Source organism: Macaca nemestrina, chromosome 3, assembly GCF_043159975.1.
Source record: "Macaca nemestrina isolate mMacNem1 chromosome 3, mMacNem.hap1, whole genome shotgun sequence".
Lineage (NCBI taxonomy): Eukaryota > Metazoa > Chordata > Mammalia > Primates > Cercopithecidae > Macaca > Macaca nemestrina.
Genome location: NC_092127.1, coordinates 82737810 through 82757778, shown reverse-complemented (window position 1 = coordinate 82757778; position 19969 = coordinate 82737810). Strand labels below are relative to the sequence as shown.

Genomic DNA, 19969 nt, shown 5'->3' with positions numbered 1-19969 from the left:
AAAAAACATTACTCTATAAAATACTAACCTGGTAACACCTCATAACACAAACTTACGTTCTGCTTTTATAATATAAATTCTCAAAAGGGTTTTACGGCCATTAATACTAAGAAAGAATGCTTGATTTTCTAGTGAGATCTGGAGCTTCAAGACAGGCTTAAGTTGTAGTAGCAAATTACTACTATGACATTTTAGTATAATATTGTTTAGTTCAATATTAAATCAGTCATGAAAAAAAGTCAGCAAATTGACACAGACTCTTCTCTAAGTTCCTAGTTTTCATTCCCCTAATCCCTGTCCCACCAAAGATTTAAAATTTTTATCAAATATTTAAAATGTTCTTCAAAATATATATCAAGTAAGATATATGCCTTGAATGATGCTTACGTTTAGAAAATCAACTGCAAATTATGACCAGACAACTGGCAGCTTATGGTTTTGCAACAGTTATAGACAGAGGAATAAGTAAAAATCACAAATGTCAAATTGCAAACCCATCTAAATAGGTTTCCTGTTTACATCAGCCCTTCTTGCAGGTACAGGTGCTTACTTTTGGAAGTAAAGGAAAGAACTAATTTATAAACCTTAAGAACATCTTCTCACTTTCATAAACAGGTCACAGAATTAATTAAAATTGCAGCACAGCAACTCTACACATATACCTGCACTGTTATTGGAGACTAATGTAATCCAAATATGTGCAAAAGTCAAATAGTTCTCAGCAAAACTAATTTAGATGGATGGACCAGATAACAACTTGGAACTGAACCTAAAAGAATCATTCCTACTAAAAGGCAGTAAGTATTGAACGTTATATTCCAAAATGTACAAAGAAAATACTGACTTTTAGTCTATTACCAGAATAATTTAAAAATAGTACTTTATTTACACAAATGCTTAAATACATCTCACTGGAAAAAATGGAAAGACCTATTAAGGCTACTATATGTTCTATTTAAAATAAATATAGAAAATGTAAATGGCATAAAAGATCATATAAATTTTACATTTAATCCTACTTGTGTTCACATACATCCTCAAAGAATGTGCTTCCATCTACAGTATTTTATCCTCATGAAGACAAATGCAAAAGCACTGAAGAAACTACTGATGTTCATTGCTACAAGATTTGCCATCTTTCAAAGAAAGATAAAAAATGGTAAGCACAGAAATGCAGAACTTTTCATGAGCTAATGATTTAATCACACTGGCAAAGCAATATTGATTGTATCCTTATATAATACAATTCAGAGTTCAAAAACATTTTTAAAAAGGCTGGGGGGGTGGTGGCTCATGCCTGTGCCTGTAATCCCAACATCTGGGAGGCTAAGGCAAGAGGATTACTTGGGTTCAAGACCAGCCTAGGCAACATAATGAAACCCCTGTCTATACAAAAAATAAAAAAACAGCCAGGTATGGTGATGCACACCTGTGATCCTAGCTACTAGGGTGGTTGAGGTGGAAGGATCACTTGAGTCCAGGAGGTCAAGGCTGCAGTAAGCAGTCATCGCACTACTGCACTCCAGCAGCCTGGGTGACAGAGCAAGAACCTGTCTCAAAAAAAAAAAGGTGGGGCAGTGGGGTGGAATGGAGTTGAGGTAAAACAATGAAAATGGAAATTTATCTTTTGAATCACCAACTTCTTTCGCCTCAGTTCCTTTACCAAGTAAAAGAAGGACCATATACAGGCAAAGGGAGAAATGTGGAGATAAGAGACTACCATCCTAATGACCAGAGGACTGCTCTCATTGTGGTTTATGGGGTCCTCTGGAACTTCAGGGTGTTCCAGAACTTTTAGGAGCACAAGACCATGGATAACATCAATTTTCAGGATGTACAGCAATTCTGATGATAGCCATGTCCATAAAGACCCTATTTGACCTGTGGGACTTCTGGATATTCCCTTAATACTCTACCCCCTATTCTTAGTGTATACTCCTTCCTTTTTCTACCCCAAATACTTTAAACAAATATGAACAATTTTAAGAACTCTAGCTATTTTTCAGTTAGCATTAATATTGATTTAGCATGTCACTCCTGTTTTGTAGGAGTGTTTTCTGAAAAGTACTTGTATGGTTTCTAAGACATTTGTGGTAGCCAGGCTCCATGATGGCCCCCAATGAGCCATGACTCATGAAATTCACATGTGCATTCTTGAGTAATCCTCTCCAACACAGAAAACAGTTAATGGCTGACCTGTGTAAGCTAATAGGATATTGCATTGCAGGAATAACAGTGTGTGTTTGTTAACACTAGGTCACCAAAGGAACTGTAGCTTCCACCTTGTTTTCTTTCCTTAGATTGTTCACTCTGAGATTGTTCACTTCTGAGAGAAGTCAACTACCATGCTTGGAGCATATCAAGAGGCCTGTGGAAAGGCCCTCAATGTAGAAAAGAATTAAGCCTCTTGTCAACAACTAGCACCTTCTTTATAAGTAAACCATCTTAGAAACAGATCACTCAACTCCAGTAAAGCTTTTATAACAAATGACTATAGGTCCAGCTGTTATCTTGACTGAAACCTTGTGAGACCTTGAGTTAGAACCATCTAGTTATGTTATTCCTACGTCCTGACCCAAAAAAATTATATGAGATAATAAATTTTTACTGTTGTTTTAAGCCACAAAGTGTTGAGGTAACTTGTTAAGCAATAACTAATTCATACTATTTCTTCTAAAAACCAAAAAATACAAAAAAGTCAGTGGCTCAAACATCTTCATTAACAATACAATACTGTTTTTCTATGAGGGATTGAGAACTCAAGCCAAGTGAATAACTCAACAACCTTTAAAAAAAAAAAAAAATTAAGGTCTGTAATCCCAGAACTTTGGGAGGCCAAGGTGGGAGGACTGCCTGAGCTCAGGAGTTCGCGACCAGCCTGGGCAACACAGTGAAACCCTGTCTGTACTAAAATACAAAAAATCAGCTGGGTGTGGTGGTGTATGTCTGTAGTCCCAGCTACTCAGTAGGCTGAGGCAGGAGAATCGCTTGAACCTGGGAGGCAGAGCTTGCAGTGAGCTGAGATCGCACCACCGCACTCCAGCCAGGGCAGCAACGCAAGACTCTGTCTCAAAAAAAAAAAATTAAATTAAATTAACATATAATTTACATAGGTAAAATGCATACATTTTCAGTACATATTTCATTTAGTTATGACACACATACACCATATAAGTAACATCTGATCAAGATATAAAAATTTTCATCCCCTTAAAAAGTTCCCTCAAGGCCATTTTGAACCAGTTCTTGAATTACCCCTTACTCTCTAACAGAATAAAGCACTGTTTTTCTATCGCTGTAGATAAATACTGATAATCTTCTATGTCTGGCTTCTTTAACTCAGCATAATATTTATAAGGTTAATCCACATATTGTATGTACCAGTAGCTCTTTCTTTTTCATTGTTGATTAACATACAGGTTGAGCATCCCTAATCTGAAAATCTGCAATCCAAAATGTTCCAAAATCCAACACTTTTTGAGTAACAATGTGACACCACAAGTGGAAAATTCCACACATAAGTATTCAGTGCAAACTTTGCTTCATGCACAAAATTATTTAAAATAATACCTAAAATTACACTCAAGCTATGTGTATAAGCTATCATTTAAACATAAATGAAGTTCGTGTTTACACTTCAGTCCCATCTACAACACAGCTCACTATGTAAATGCAAATACTCCAAAATCTGGGGAAAACAAATCCTAAATCCGAAACACCTCTGGTCCCGGATATTATGGATAAAGAATTCTCAACCTGTACCATGTTTATGCATTCTCTTGTCGATGGACATTTGAGTTCTACCCAATTTAGAGCTATAATGAAGAATGTTTCTGGGAACATTCTTATGCAAATCTTTTTGCATAGGTGGACATGTATTTTTCTGTTCTCTTGGATAAACACCTAGACAGAGCTTGGACTAGAGTGAGGTAAATAAAGTACTATAGTACAAAACTTAAGGAGGCCTTATGCCTAGGACTGGAATTGCTGGATCATAAAATAGATGTTTCTATAATAATTTAACCTTTTTTATAGCACTGAAGTTTTAAATGTAGACTTGCCATAGGTTCTTCTGTCAAGAAATCTACCATTTAAATAAAGAGCAATAGTAGGCTAAGATATTAGTCTACTAAAATATAACAAATTACATTTATAAAGACAATTGATCAGCCAGGCATGGTGGCTCACGCCTGTAATACCTGCACTTTGGGAGGCTGAGGCGGGCAGATCATGAAGTCAGGAGTTTGAGACCAGCCTGGCCAATATGGTGAAACCCCGTCTCTACTAAAAATGCAAAAATTACCCGGGCATGATGGGGCATGCCGGTAGTCCTAGCTGCTCGGGAGGCTGAGGCAGAAGAATCACTTGAACCCGGGAGGCGGAGGTTGCAGTGAGCTGAGATTGTGCCACTGCACACCAGCCTGGGTGACAGAGCAAGACTCTGTCTCAAAAAAAAAAAAAAAAAAGAAAGAAAAAAAAAGACAATTGATCAATGTATTATCAGATATGATGCATACTAAATAAAACATTAAGTTGAGAATAACTTGTTTCACAATGATCTCTTGATCAGTAAAACCCCTTATTCTACAGATAAGGAAAATGACTAAGAGACTTGTCCAAGGTTGCCTAACTAGTAAGGGCATATTGCATCATACACATTGCATTGTAAATGCATATTTTCATCTTACATGTTGCATTGTAAATCTTTACACAAATTTAACCCAGCCTCAACTAAAATATTTTTTCTTACCTACAGTTGTGGGCATAATTGGTTTTCAATTTTAACATCAACTACCTTTAAAGAAAATTGCTTTTTAGCAGCAGGGGCCTGAAGTTAAAGTGTAAATTTGAACTAGTGAGCAATGAATAATATATTTATTTATTTATTTAGAGATGGAGTTTCATTCTGTTGCCCAGGCTGGAATGCAGTGGTGCGATCTTGGCTCACTGCAAGCTCCGCCTCCCGGGTTCACGTAATTCTCCTGCCTCAGCCTCCTGAGTAGCTGGGACTACAGGTGCCAGCCACCACACCTGGCTAATTTTTTGTATTTTTAGTAGAGACAAGGTTTCACCGTGTTAATGAGGATGGTCTCAATCTCCTGACCTCATGATCCACTAGCCTGGCCTCCCAAAGTGCTGGGATCACAGGTGTGAGCCACCGCACTTGGCCAAGGGCATGTACTTTAATGAGGTTGATAATTTTAATCATATCCTGCAAAACATTATTAAGTTCAGGTGACATTTTTCAGCTAGCCGGCATTTCTCTATGGATGACACAGTGCATAGACTCACATTTAGAAGCAACCTTTTTGACCTGTGAAGTGAAACTAGAAAGCCGTCCAGTCATGGCAGCCACTATGTCTGTGCATATACTGACGTAAAGTGACCAATTCAGTTTTTCTGATATTTAATCATTCAAAGACTTGAATAGTTCTGCAGCTGTGGTGTTTGTTGACAACAAAAGTGCACATAACATATCCTCATGCATATCCTCCTGAAAAATATATTGCACAAAAGCAAGCATTGTTGCATTGTTGTCAACATCGGTCAACTCATCAACCTGGATTGTGTACCATGGTGACTCATTAATTCTAGCAATTGTGCCTCAGTATTCTCTGTTATTTCATCAGTTTGTCTAGTTATGGTGCTAGCTGAAAGAGGAACACGTGCTACCTTTTGAACGGCATCCTCTCCTAAAAGGTCATGACAGATGTCCTTAGCAGCAGGCAGTATCAAATCTTCACCGATAGTAAAGGGCTTCTTAGCTATGTGGTTAGTCGCTAAGAATGATGCTCTTAGTGTCAACACATTTGATGAAGTAGTGGCTTTCAATAATTACTTCTATTCTTTATGTTCATGTTTTTTTCTTTTGAAAAACTCCAAAGACTTGTCTTTTAATACAGGCTGCTTCGTCTTCATGTGGCAAAGCAGTTTTGAAGGTTTTATGGCTTCATTGGATAGCTGGTCGCCACATATACAAAGCAGACTTGGAGAATGTGAATCACCTGTTGCAATGAACCTATAATTTAAGTAGGACTGTTGGTATTTTCTTTTAAATGAAGCTTCTTTTTGTTGGCAGTCTTAGAGTCTTCTGCTGTTTCATCATTGAGTCTTTCCCCCTTTTTAAAGAAGGTCTCCAGTGATGTTTGGTTTTTACTCATTGTGACTGGGGTTAGCTTGTAGGCTTATCAAAACTGTGACTGAGACAAGTTTGCCGTGCAGGAAGGAGGTGCAGATAGAAGTGATAAATAAAATAATGGGCAGGCCATGTGCAGACTGAAATGAATGTTGCATTTTGACTTAAAGCCTACCACCAGATGCAGCTGTACAACTGAAGTACATCAACTCACTTGCCACTCTAAAGCCTGCCACCAGATACAGCTTAACTGTCACTTGCTTCTCACTGACAGGGTTTTGATTAGTCCGCAAGTAATTGATTTATTATGGTCTCTGTGCAATCAAACCTCTGTATTAATGTTAATCTGTATTTGCAGCCACTCCCCAGCACTAGCTTCACTGCCTCTGCTCCACCTTAGATGATCAGGCATTAGATTCTCATAAGGAGCCCACAACCCTGATCATTCACATGCATGGTTCACAGTAGGGTTCGTGCTCCTATGAATATCAGTGCTGCTGCTGATCTGACAGGAGGCAGAGAGCTCAGGTGGTAATGCAGCGATGGGGAGCAACTGTAAACCCAGATGGAGCTTTGCTGGCTTGCCTGCTGCTCACCTCTTGCTGTGTAGTCCTAGGTACAGGGCCTAGGACTAGTCTGTGGTCTGGGGTTTGAGAAACCCTGATGTACACTATAGCCTTACATCCTTCTTTAGAAAAGTCTAATATGACTATAGGTAAGAATAACTTTTATATGTATTTAGAAATAGTTTGACCTTATTTAATAAATGTGTTTTTATAGTTATAATTTTTATAATGTCACCAATCTTTGATTTTTATTTAAAAGAATATATTATTCCGGCCGGGCGCGGTGGCTCATGCCTGTAATCCCAACATTTTGGGAGGCTGAGGCGGGTGGATCACGAGGTCAGGAGATCTAGACCATCCTGGCGAACACGGTGAAACCCCGTCTCTACTAAAAATACAAAAAAATTAGCCAGGCGTGGTGGTGGGTGCCTGTAGTCCCAGCTACTCGGGCGACAGAGCAAGACTCCGTCTCAAAAAAAAAAAAAAAAGTGCATGCCCTTAACTCACATCTGTTCACGCAGCTCTGTAAGGAGATGGACACAGAGTACACACGTCTTCTCTTAAACACAGAAGTTGATGGCTTTCTAAAGGTGAATCGCTGGCCAGAGTTTTGAGTTATGAGAGCTGCTCCAGAGATTTCTTTTAGAAAAATAGTCACCACTGGCAGCACATTTCAGTGACAAAAAATGGGTCAAAAAGCTTGCCTCCTTGTGTGATATATTCAACCTGCTCAACAAACTCAATCTGTCACTTCAGGAGAGAACAACTGTGTTCAAGTCCACAGATAAAGTGGCCGCATTTAAAGCTAAACTGGAATTATGGGGGTGGTGAGTGAACACTGGGATTTCTGACATGTTTCAAACATTAGCAGAGATTTTGAAAGAGGTTGAGCCACGGCCTTCTTTCTCCCAACTGGTGCAGGATCACTTATCTCAGCTTTCAAAAGAGTTTAAACATTACTTCCCAACCACAAAGGACCCTTGAACTGGGAAGGAATAGATCCACAAGCCATTTGTGAATAAGCCAGGTGAATTGACTTCATCTGTGCTAGAAGAGGATCAACTCGACAATATCAAATCTCCATACATTCTAGATTAAAATCAAGACAGAATATCCCGAGACTGGCACAAAAGCACTGAAAAGCCTGCTTCCATTTCCAACATCCTATCTTTGTGAAGCAGGGTTTTCTGCAGTGACAGCAAACCAAACCAAAACGAGATTACAGAGCAGACTGAACATAAGCAACAGACTTTGGGTGTCACTGTCTCCCATTACCCCCAGATAGAACCTTCTAGATGCAGGAAAGCAAGCTCAGGGCTCCCACTAAGTCTACATTATGGTGAGTTGTATAATTACTTCATTACATATTACAATAGAATAAAAATAGTAATAAAGTAGACGATAAACGTAATGCACTTGAATCATCCTGAAATCATCCCTCCACCCTCCATCCATGGAAAACCTGTCTTTCACAAAACCGGTCCCTGGTGCCAAAAAGGTTGGGGACTGCTGGTATATACATGGTATCTGCATTTTTCACTCCAGAGGCCACCAAAAACCAAATCATTTAAAAGAGCAATAATAGCACTTTTATTCAATTTATTTGTCTTGCTTCTATCAAATTACTACCAATTATTAAGATAAATATTTTTCTTTCCTTGAAAAAGATTTTTCATCTAGAATATTGTGGTAATGGAAAACTATTAACTAATCAGAGTAACAATATTTTTCAAAACTAGGATGGATAATTATAATTCTATAAACACTCATGGCAAGATATTTTATTGGTTTAATACAATGTGATTTATACATTAAAAAAGATTTTTGATAATTTTAAGGTCACTTCAGAAAATCTGTGAAGAAGTTAATTTAATAGTATATTTGTAATAAAAGTTTAGACCACATACTTTCCTTGCCAAGAGAGTAAATTTATTGAGTCTTTGCAACAATTGCATTTAAACTGTATCATTAAATTATATCTAAGCTATGATTAGTATTTCTCCCTACTCTTCAATGTGACCTTTATTTAACACAGTTCACTGTGTGCCTAGGAATACAAGTATCCTATTTGAAGTTACCAGGTGTTCCTTTCAGGAAAATAATCCTTTTTTTTTTTTTTTTTTTTTTTTTTTGAGATGGAGTCTCACTCTGTTGCCCAGGCTGGAGTGCAGTGGTGCATCTCGGCTCACCACAACCTCCGCTCCCCTGGTTCAAGCAATTCTCCTGCCTCAGCATCCCAGGTAGCTGGGACTACAGGCATGCACCACCATGCCCAGTGCGGTGGCTCATGCCTGGAATCCCAGCGCTTTGGGAGGCTGAAGTGGGTGGATCACAAGGTCAAGGGTTTGAGACCAGCCTGGCCAAAAGAGTGAAGCTCCTCTCTACTAAAAATACAGGAAAATAATCTTAATCCCAGCTACTGAAATGCTTAGTACTAAGAAGTTTCAAATGTTCATATATCCCCTTTTGAAGTATTTTTTTGAAATATTTCAGAGAATGCCTACCTCACAAAAGATGAATACTGGACTATGTTAACATTGAATTCCTATGTAATCTGTAAATTAAATTTTCTCAAATGAAAATTTGCACCTACATTTATCATTAAGTAACAAAAGAAACCAAAACCCTGCAGTTTAAACAAAATGCATTTTTGTTGGCCAAGTTCTGCTTTTCATTTAATTGTTCTGATACTCTACAGTACCTCACAGGTTTCCTTTCTCGAAGTAAGTCTTCCAGACTACGTTCACAATGTTCAGCCACGACCACTAGTCGTTCTGAGTAAAACAAAGCAAACCCATGTTATATTTTATCAATATGACATGTTAAAAACAAAATAATATTCTCCACTGATGACATTAACATATAACACCCATAACAATATTTTAAAAGAGCTTTTCAAACTCTATATTAACTACATTATTACCAAGTATACAGGATAATAAACATCTAATAAAACAATAACTTTTTTTTTATCTTGTATTTTTCTTCCGCTAGAGTTTTTCTTATGTCCATCAGGAAAAACAGGCGGAAAGACTGTCCTTGGGGAAAAAATCACCCTTCTTCTGACACAGATTGGAAGAAAGAAGTAAAAGATTAGATTAATATATAAAGAATTTTGAAAGAAGGGGAAAGTAAGGAGTTAGGTACAGACTGCCTGACACTCTGGTTTTAAACACACATCTTTGAAATTGCATTCAGAAACTTGGAAAAAAGTAGAAATGATCCAAATCATAACTACAGAGAAAGAAAATCAACCTAGAATTATTGTTAACCCTTGAACAACGCAGGGGTTTCTTAAAGGTGCCAACCCCCTACACAGTCAAAAATCACCTATAACTTTTGACTCTCCCAAAACTTAACTACTAATTGCCTACTCTTGACTGGAAGCCTTATTGACAACACATAAATAGAATAGTATCTACATTTATTTTATGTATTAATGACACACCTTTTTATGTTTTTTCTATATTTCTAGGCTACATGGTTCATCAATGAGTTTTTTCAAATTGTCAAAAATGTCCAAAGAATTTTCCAATATAAATTCACTGGAAAAAAAATCTGCATATTTAAGTGGATGTGTGCATCCAAACCCATGTTGTTCAAGGGTCAACTGTAGTTTGTAACATCATAGGGTCTGCTGAGATTAAATAATACAAAACAGTGGTAGACATGATCAACATTATGATGTCATTTTTATTTTCCCACAGATCAACTGATCAAGATGGCACAGTTCTAAGGGCTAGTCCATACTTTTTTTTGCCTCATCCATTATCCCAAGTCAGTAACATGATGTTTGACAATGAATCTAAGAGGAATAAAAGAAAAGTACAACTGGGTTTCCAAGCTTTTGGGGATTTGACAAGGTTATTTGAGGAGTTTGGTTCAAAAGAAGTTGGAGTGTTGTCAGTATCTATGCAAAATGGATTCTAAGTAAAATAAGGAAGAAGTTTAACACAAAACACAATGACAGACTGAGACTAGATAAAGTAAAGGTGCAAAGAAACTAGGAATAATGATAACTGTAAAATGAAAATTTGGTGAAAGTGAAAAAGTAGCCAAGGTAGAAAAAAGAGACAGAAGAAGATGGGAAAGAGGGAGTTCAGAGTAAGAAATCTAGTATATAAAATAGTTCAGTAATGACTGGATTAAGGTATGGTCTTGAATAGGGGAAGGAGAGATGGACAATTGTGTTCAGGCAGACATGTCAAGTGTCGGAGCAAAGTATTATCTTGGATCATATCTAAGTTTACTCTGTCTAGCAAAATGGGATTATACAGAATGATCTGAAACACAAAAATTAAAAATGCTATATATGAGTATTATCATTTTCGGATAAAAGATTCCAATCGTAGAGGAATAGGAATAAAATGAAATAGCAAATGATGAAACTAGAGAGGGAGGTGAACAGGAATATTTAACAGGAATTTAAAGAAAATTAAATTTAAAAGAACATTTAACGAGAAAAAAAGAAAAAGAAAAAGGAAAGGAAACCATGAAATAAAAGGTCAAGTTATTTACTTAATAAAGAAAAGAGTATGCAAAGGTAAGCTCCAAGCAATTTAGTACAATGGTAAAATTCCAGAAGAAAAAAGCTGTCAACCTTATCAGAAAACCAAAACAAGAAGCTGCATTCCTTTGCTTTTCATCTTACCACGTTTTGTCCATTTTCCTTACATTTATCTGGCTCCCTCCCCTCAGTATCCTCTGTAAATCTTTACCTCTTCTACCCAAATTGAAATGCTACCAGTTTCTCCACCTTTGATTCAGGGTCTTTTTCCTGTTTTCTCATCTATTCCCAAGGCTGAAAAACTCTGAGATTTTATTGCAAGCCCAACACTCTCTTCTGAACTGCAGGCTTTTATAGCCCATATTACAGGATTTTAATATAAAAGTCACGTGAAACTCAAGAGAACCAAAACTCAACTTATAATTTACTGTTAAAGTCTGTCCCCTTTAATACTATTTCAGTCAATGATATCACTATCCAGTCAACTGCTCTAGCTAGAAACTAAACAGTAATCTCCCCTTCTCAAATCCAAATAAACAGAGGGCTGCTATTTTTATCTCTCAAATATTTCTAGAATCTATATAGTTTGCTCCATCTGCCACAATCTGGGCCCAGCCAGCATCATCTCATTAGAGAACTACAACAATCTTTTAACTGATCTTCTCACATTAATTCTTATTTCTTTCCAACATATTTTCACACTAAAGCCCAAGTGATAAAATCATAAGAAGTCTGAATATGGAACTCCTTCTCTAGCTTCATCTATGTTATTTTATCTTAGTTTACCAACTTCCATCACACTGATCTTCCTTCTGGCTTCCTGCCTTAGGGCACTTACACATGGGTTCTTACTGCCTCAAATGATCTTTCCCACATAGTGGTAAAGAGTATAGACTATTTCGTCTGGGATCAAATCCCAGTTTTACTACTAATTAACTATGTGACCTCAGGGAAATTTTCTAACCTCTCTATGACAGTTTTTTTTCTGTAAGATGAAGAGAAGAATAGCCACCTACCTCACAGGGTTGTTGTGAGGTTGAAAAGAGTTAATATATAATAAAAGCCTAGAATAGTGTCTGGCACATAACAAGCACTAGCTAATTGTTAGCTTTTATTATTATTCATTATTCAGGGCTCAGTTAAATGTGACTTCCTCAAGGGACACTTTTCTGGACCTCCCAACATCGATTTGCTCTCCTACAACATACTCTATTCCACATTTTAATTTTCTTTCGTAGCACTTGTTTCAACTCTAATAATTTGTATGCATTTTTATTTTGGTCCAGCCAGCATCATCAATAACTCCAACTTATTCATGGTTTTACTTTCTGCAGTTTCCAAAAATTTTAAATGGAATATTCTAGAAATAAACCATTTCTAAGTTTTAAATTGCATGCCATTCTGAGTAGCATAATGAAATCTCTCACCAGCAATTAATATATACCAAAAAGAAGACGTGGCCAGGTGTGGTGGCTCACGCTTGTAATCCCAGCACTTTGGGAGGCCGAAGTGGGCGGATCACGAGGTCAGGAAACCACCCTGGCTAACATGCTGAAATCTCATCTCTACTAAAAATACAAAAAAAATAAAAACAAATTAGCCAGGCGTGGTGGCAGGCACCTGTAGTCCCAGCTACAGGCTGAGGCAGGAGAATGGCGTGAACCTGGGAGGCGGAGCTTGCAGTGAGCCAAGATCACGCCACTGCACTCCAGCCTGGGCAACACAGTGAGACTCCGTCTTAAAAACAACAACAACAAAAAGAAGATGTAAAGTGTTTCCTTCAAGTGAAAAGGTGAAAGTTCTCAACTTGATAAGGAAAGAAAAAAAAATCAGTTGTTAAGATGTATGGTAAGAAATTTTCTATTCGTGAAATTTAAGAAAAAAGAAAATCATGCTAGTTTTGTTGTCATGCCTCAAACTACAAAATTATGACCACAGTGCAAGACAAGTGCCTAGCTAAGATGGAAAAGGCATTAAATTTGTGAGTAGAAGACATACATAGAAACATATTATGACTCATGAGAATCAGATTCTGTACAATCCTCAGTTTCAGACATCCAATGGGAGTGGCAGGAGACTTCTTGGAACACATCCCCTGAGGAAAAGGGGGGACTACTGTAGTATCTTTTTTCCTATCAGATAATATATTTTGTGATGGCAGGAATGAGGTGCGTCTCATCACAGGTGCCTAGCAGTGCATCAGTAGTTGCACACAGGTGCATCACAGTAGTACATCACAGGTGCCTAGTGCACACAGGTGTACTGAATCACATGTGTGTAGAATGTCACTTACAACATATAGGCATGTAATATAAAGATAACTGTTAAATGAATTAGCTTTAGCAAAGGCACGATGCGGCCATTAGAAATGAAGAATCTCATATGACCACAGTCACTAAACAGAGCTCTGTCCTGTGTAGAAAATTACATGCCCATATTATAAACTCAGTATAACTCAGTAGCACTGACTTTCACGTAAAACAAAAACAAAATAATTTATTAAAATGTGCATATTCCATTAATTAATCATTTTAAATTGGATATTCATAATTCTCCATATCTATAAGAGATTTCCAAAGTATCTGGCACAACTAAAATTTTTCAGGCTTTTGGAAACCCCTTCAAAATATCATAAACAAGTGTTTGCCAAAGCTTCAAGATTCTATGGAACTATTAAGCATAGTTTTAATGCTGCAGAGCCATAATCCTCGGCAGAACATCAAAGTTTCTCCCAGAGATAATGTAGTGTATACCAAAACAATATTTCTACTATGAACTATGTTTTTTAAAGAAATCTTTAGAGAGTCTTCATTCTAAAATCTCTGGACCACTGTTTAAAAATAACATGTTATTAAAACAATAGAATTTCACAGAATAAAGCATTTGGGAAACATAATGTGCCAAATATAAATCATCAATGTAGTAGCATTATTTATAAAAAAAAAAAAATGTGATGCTAAGATGAACTTTAAAGAGTAGAATATACAATAATTGCGAAATAGTCTTCCTTCTAACAAAGATTTGAGGAACCCCAAGTATGATGTAGTGTCTCCAGCCCAAACTGTGTGTTTTAAGTTTGATAGGGTTTGGCTGTGTTCCCACCCAAATCTCATCTTGAATTCTCATGTGTTGTGGGAGGGACTCAGTGGGAGGTAATTGAATCACAGGGCCAGGTCTTTCCCTGTTCTTGTGATAATTAATAAGTCTCATGAGTTCTGATGGTTATATAAGAGGGAGTTTCCTTGCACAAGCTCTCTTTTTTTGGCCTGCTGCTATCCATGTAAGACATGAATTGCTCCTTCTTGCCTTCCACCATGACTGTGAGGCCTCACCAGCCACATGGAACTGTAAATCCATTAAAGGTTTTTCCTGTATAAATTGCCCAGTCTCGGGTATGTCTTTATCAGCAGCGTGAAAACAGGCTAATACAAAGTTAACACTAAGAAACTGAAGAGAACACACATTTAAGCAAGAATAAAGGAGTTGAATAAGGGGCAGGGAAAGTAAAATAAAGTTTTTAAAAGTAGCATTTTTTTTTTAAATTTAGAGAAAGAGGTGAATCATGAATCCCTTAAAATAATATAAACGTTGTCAGAATACATTTACCGCATCACTTTTGTTATTCACAGTAAAAATCGAGACTAGCTCATCACCTTTAAAATATGATTATCTCAATAAGTGCTTATACAGTTCAAAACCAACAAAGAAAAATACTATGCTTAAAGAATAGTATCGGTACCAGAACACTGCAATGGTCAGTTTTATGAGTCAACTTGACGAGACTATAGGATCCAGTCATTCAATCAAATACTAATCTAGATGTTGCTGTGAAATTATTTTGCAAATGAATAAAGTCTATAATCAGTTTACTTGAAGGGAAATTATCCTAGATAATCTGAATAATCCTGATTCAATCAGTTTAATAGCCTTTAAGAGCAGAACTGAAAGCCAGGTACACTGGCTCACACCTATAATCCCAGCTACAGGAGAGGCTGAGACAGGAGTATCACTTCAAACCAGGAGTTCAAGACCAGCTTGGGCAATATAGTGAGACTCCTGTCTCTGAAAAATAAATAAATAAAAAATAAATAACTATGAGCAGAACTGAAGCTTCCCTGAAGAAGAATAAATTCCACCTGTGGATGACAGCTTCAGCTTCTGCCCAAGAGTTCAGCTTGTCCTTCTTGATGACCTTCCTCATGAATTTCAAACTTGCCTAGCAGCCCCCACAATCATGCACACAAATTCTCAGCAATATTTTTAATATACTTATATAATGTATACTACATATATAATTTATATAATTATATAATTTGTTTCTCTTATGAAAGTAATACAAACACAGATTAAAATTTATATGCTAGAGATACAGAATAAATTAATCTTACATTCCATATAATTGTATTATTCTCTACTTTAATTTCAAATAAAATAATTTTTATTCTTGATTTCACCAGCAATCATTGAAAGATTTCTGGATAATCAATACCAAATTAAAAAGGATGTACTACCATTTATAATCTTCACTCTGCTTCTAAACACAGCTGAGATTTCAAGCTCAAAAGAAAAGATAAAATTTGTTAACACAGTATTTTCAGCGTTTACTGGCTTCTTTTCTCCTAAAGATATTTTCTTCTACTAGAAAAAAAGTTCTGAAATTCTAATAAAGTGTCTACCATTCCTGAGATTAAAAACTTCATCCTGCTGAGTTAGCAAGAAAATATTATCATCTTTGATTAGTTTTGAATGATCTATAGAAAACAGTGCCTTTACTTCTGAGCTAACATATGTGAAAACATATTGTTACTAAAACAGACCACATGTAAGAGGAGTATGTGACTCCCAGTAAGAAGTTAATTGTTATTGACTTAACAGTAACATGCAGGGTGGGAAGGGGCATGACTAACAATAGTAAGATATCTGCATAGCAAGAACAGAAAAAAAGAGGAAAAGTAGAATCAAAATCAAAATTCTTTGAGAAGACACAAATCAAAGTTATATGGTATTACACCACTGAAAAATAGGTGTTCACACTGAGAAATACTTTCACTAAGGAGATTGTTCAGCAGCAACTTTTCAAATTTTTCAAAGTAGATGCAACTGAACTGACTACAATGTTTTGGAACAAACAGACTTTTGCATAAGCAGTTACTCTAACAGTAAATTATTCCTCATACATACAACTTTTCAGAATGTTAAACATTGCCAATAAAAACAAAATAATCAAATTCCCTAGCCTAATGACAATCGATATTTTCATTTCAGACAACTAGACTTAAAATATATAAACTTTACATATATTCATGACCTATGTTACCCTAGCAGAGAGGGCTGCTGAGATAACATGAGGAGCAAGGCAAGTCAGGGAAGCAGAGTAAACAGCAATATGGTGGACAGGGCTAAGGGGACTAACCATACCGTTGAACTGGCCTCAGAGAACAACAATCAGTAGAACAATTACAGTTTCTAAGGGGATCAGTTCCCACCTGATTTTGATAATCAAAAAGAAGGTTCATAGGCAAAATTAGCAAGAATGCTCCCCAAAGAGAATCATGCTATAACACAGTTCCTAATTCAGTGTTTATAGAGGCCAAGTTAGGTAGAGGAAGGAAAAGAAGGAGCTTTAGGACTATTTTGTCAATGAGAAAAGGCCTAGGAAAAATTGGTCAGAGGAAAAACCCCAAATACATAAAGTGAAGCTCCAAAGGGGCTTCCAGATACAGTGGGAATAAACAAAGGGCTCTTGGTGGCAAGAGTTTGGAAAGACAGGCCTCTGCCAACTTTATAGATGTTCACCACCCATGGTTAATACTACTGTACTGACAACCAAAGAATGGTTTTGGAAATAGGCCAACTCTACAACTGGCAATTTTTTAGAATCTATAGCTGAGTTAAGGGTAATGGGGTATTGAAGTATACAGGTTTTGAAAATATCTATTATATTGCTTGGTGACGTAAAAAGCCCCAAATGATCCCCGTAATTTTTCAACATCTACTTAATGTCATTGAAGCCAGGTAACAAATAAAAATCTTTGGCAAAAAATTATTTTTTGAACAAAAATTAACTCACCAAAAGTTATTTTCTGGGCTTTCAGCAAATGGCTGGAGCTATCTATAGTCTACTATATAGTTACCACTAGTTTTCACAGTTCTCTTTAACCAAATTAGAAAAAGTACCCCTCCCCCTAGAATAAATTAGAGAATCAGATTTCAGCTCCCACTTACTCCATTATCCAGAAGCTTTTATGCAGTGTGGCAAAACCCCATACAGTGGCCCTAACTGTGGGTCTCCTGATTGGTAAATATATGACATGGTGCAACACTAGGTGCAGGTCAAATCAATTTTGAAAAGACTAGGACCTGACATTAGAACTTCTCAAGTTAGCCTTAAGAAGATGATCTCTCCAAAGAAGATGATCTCTCCAAACCCCTTGATACTCTACACCAGTGCTTTTAAGCCCCCTCTCTCCTCTTTTTTTTTTTACATTAGGAATCCTTTTCGAAAATCTGTGAAAAACTATGAATTTTCATTATTCAGCAAACACATGTGTACATATGTATACACACATATACAATTTTATAGTAATTTGAGGGGTTCACAGACTTCCTAAAGCCTACTGAAGCTACAGTTTTAAACTTAAAATTTCATTTCCTTAGATGTTTACTGTAAATTAAAAGTAATCTTCAAAGCCCTTCAACTGATGAAAGGGACCATCTCTTGGCCAAGGGGACCCCAGAATAACCTTGAAAACTGAGTTCTCAGCCATGATAGCACTTAGGGTCAGACTACCTCATTATACCACCCTCTTAACCATGATTAGGCTTTCTTCCCTAGGGACTTAGCGAAAACCAGCCCTTTCAAAAGATTTCACAACTGATATCAACCAACTGTCTGACACTACCCCTTCTTTTTTGCCTGATAAGCAACCATTTGCCTGATAACCAACCATGGAGTGGTTCTGGCCAGTCTACCAGGAATGAGCAGTAAGGGTTTTCGTGTCCTTTGCTCCACCTTTGACGTCAGAGGGTGAAAAACTCCACCCTCGGATCATGACCATCAGATCATGCCAACATTGCCAATTTTTATATGTGGGACCCATGAAGCGGCTTGAAGGGGAATGAAGTTTAAATGCACATACACATGGTTCTCCTTTCATAAATATTCATGACTCCTCCCATAGCTTACTGATAGTTATATTTGGCCACTCTGCTCAGTATAAATTTCTGTTACCTTTGCCCCTCCCTCATAGCATAATCCATGAGAGAAAATTGCAAAGAACAAAATCAAGGATGTGTGAATCAAAAAACCTCAAAGCAACTCAGCTTGGCTGGAATGAATGGTTAAATTAATGGAAACAACAAGCAATACATCGAAAGAGGACAGCACAGACTGGATCAAGGACTAGATGAAGGATTTTTGCATGCAATAGCCTAGTAAAGAGTTTGAATTTTACCTAGTAGATTTGCAAATAAATGGGCAAGTGTATGAGAGCGAGGCAGGGTGGGGGAAAAGGAGGAGAGAAAGAAGGACATGTGTGCACAGGAACTGATGATAGCTTTATATATTTAGTGGATACAGTATTTATAACTTTGGGTAACAAAGTAGAAAACATAAATAGGAAAAAAAAGAAAATAACTTACCATGCTTTCCCCTAGAAATATCCACATACTGGCACAGTCTGGGATGGGTGATGGTTTTAAGGATTTGAAAGCGCCCTAAAATTTTGATGGAATTTGGTGTAAGAGGAAGCCCATTGCTTCCACAAACATCATGTGGCAGAGCCGAGGCAAAGAAGGTAAAGGCTCCCATTTCAGCGTCCTCCAGGGGAAACATTTTTGGAGTCCTAGGTCTTCTAAGATAATCTGCAAAAGGAGAGAATTTTAGGACACACCAAATATGAAGCCAGACAGACCAAACCTTAAACACAATTAACATACAACTTGGAGGAAAATGCCAATCTGAACACTTCACAGTAAAAATATCACAGTAAGAAAATTCTAAAATATCAGAGGACAAAACGCCTCAGCATACATTTATATTGCAGCTCTGAATCAAACTCAAAGATTTTCAATGGCATAAAAAAGGAAAGATGATTCCATCCTCAATGACATCTTGCAGTTTAAAGAGTAGAGGAAGTCTGTTACTGCATCTTCATATTGTTAATAAGGCTCTTCTCTTTTTTTTTAGACAGAGTCTCGCACTGTCACCCAGGCTGGAGTGCAGTGGCACCATCTCCGCTCACTGCAACCTTCGCCTCCCGGGTTCAAGTAATTCTGCCTCAGCCTCCCGAGTAGAGGCACCCACGACCAAGCCCAATTAACTATTTGTATTTTCAGTAGAGATGGGGTTTCACTATGTTGGCCAGGTTGGACTTGAACTCCTGACCTCCTGATCCGCCCACCTCGGTCTCCCAAAGTGCTGGGATTACAGGCGTGAGGCACCACACCCAGCCAATAAGGCTCCTCTCTTTACCTAAAGATTGAATAACTCACATACCATCAAGAACCTTCCTTCTCATACAGTGAGGTAAGTCAGGAAAGAGGGAATATAGATACCAACTGGTAATTAATCAGGGACCTTATTAATAGTAGTAAAGCTTAAACTAGATTAAAAGAAGGCTCTATAATATTAAATAAGCAATTTTCATGTATATGCTAGATGTTTTACATAATGTATGATCTGATTTAATCTATTAATAATCCTGATAGAGCTACTGGCTCAAGTTTAGAGATAGTTGTTCCACGTGTATAGCATGAGAC

The 19969-nt window shown here is 37.1% G+C and overlaps 1 protein-coding gene across 3 annotated transcripts in view; it reads right to left on the bottom strand.

Moving 5' to 3' along the window:
- LOC105486299 (TBC1 domain containing kinase) overlaps positions 1-19969 on the bottom strand; it is a 236237-nt gene that overhangs the window by 209367 nt on the left and 6901 nt on the right. For 2 of the 3 annotated variants that reach the window (XM_011749118.2, XM_011749117.2), the window contains exons 2-3: positions 18851-19072; positions 9404-9476 (exon numbers count right to left, since the gene is read on the bottom strand). In XM_011749118.2, coding sequence (XP_011747420.1) covers positions 9404-9476; positions 18851-19043 — 266 coding nt within the window. In that variant the 5' untranslated portion in view covers positions 19044-19072. Of the gene's footprint in view, positions 1-9403; positions 9477-18850; positions 19073-19969 lie in introns of those variants that run through there. The other variant, XM_011749119.2, reaches the window with a different exon arrangement.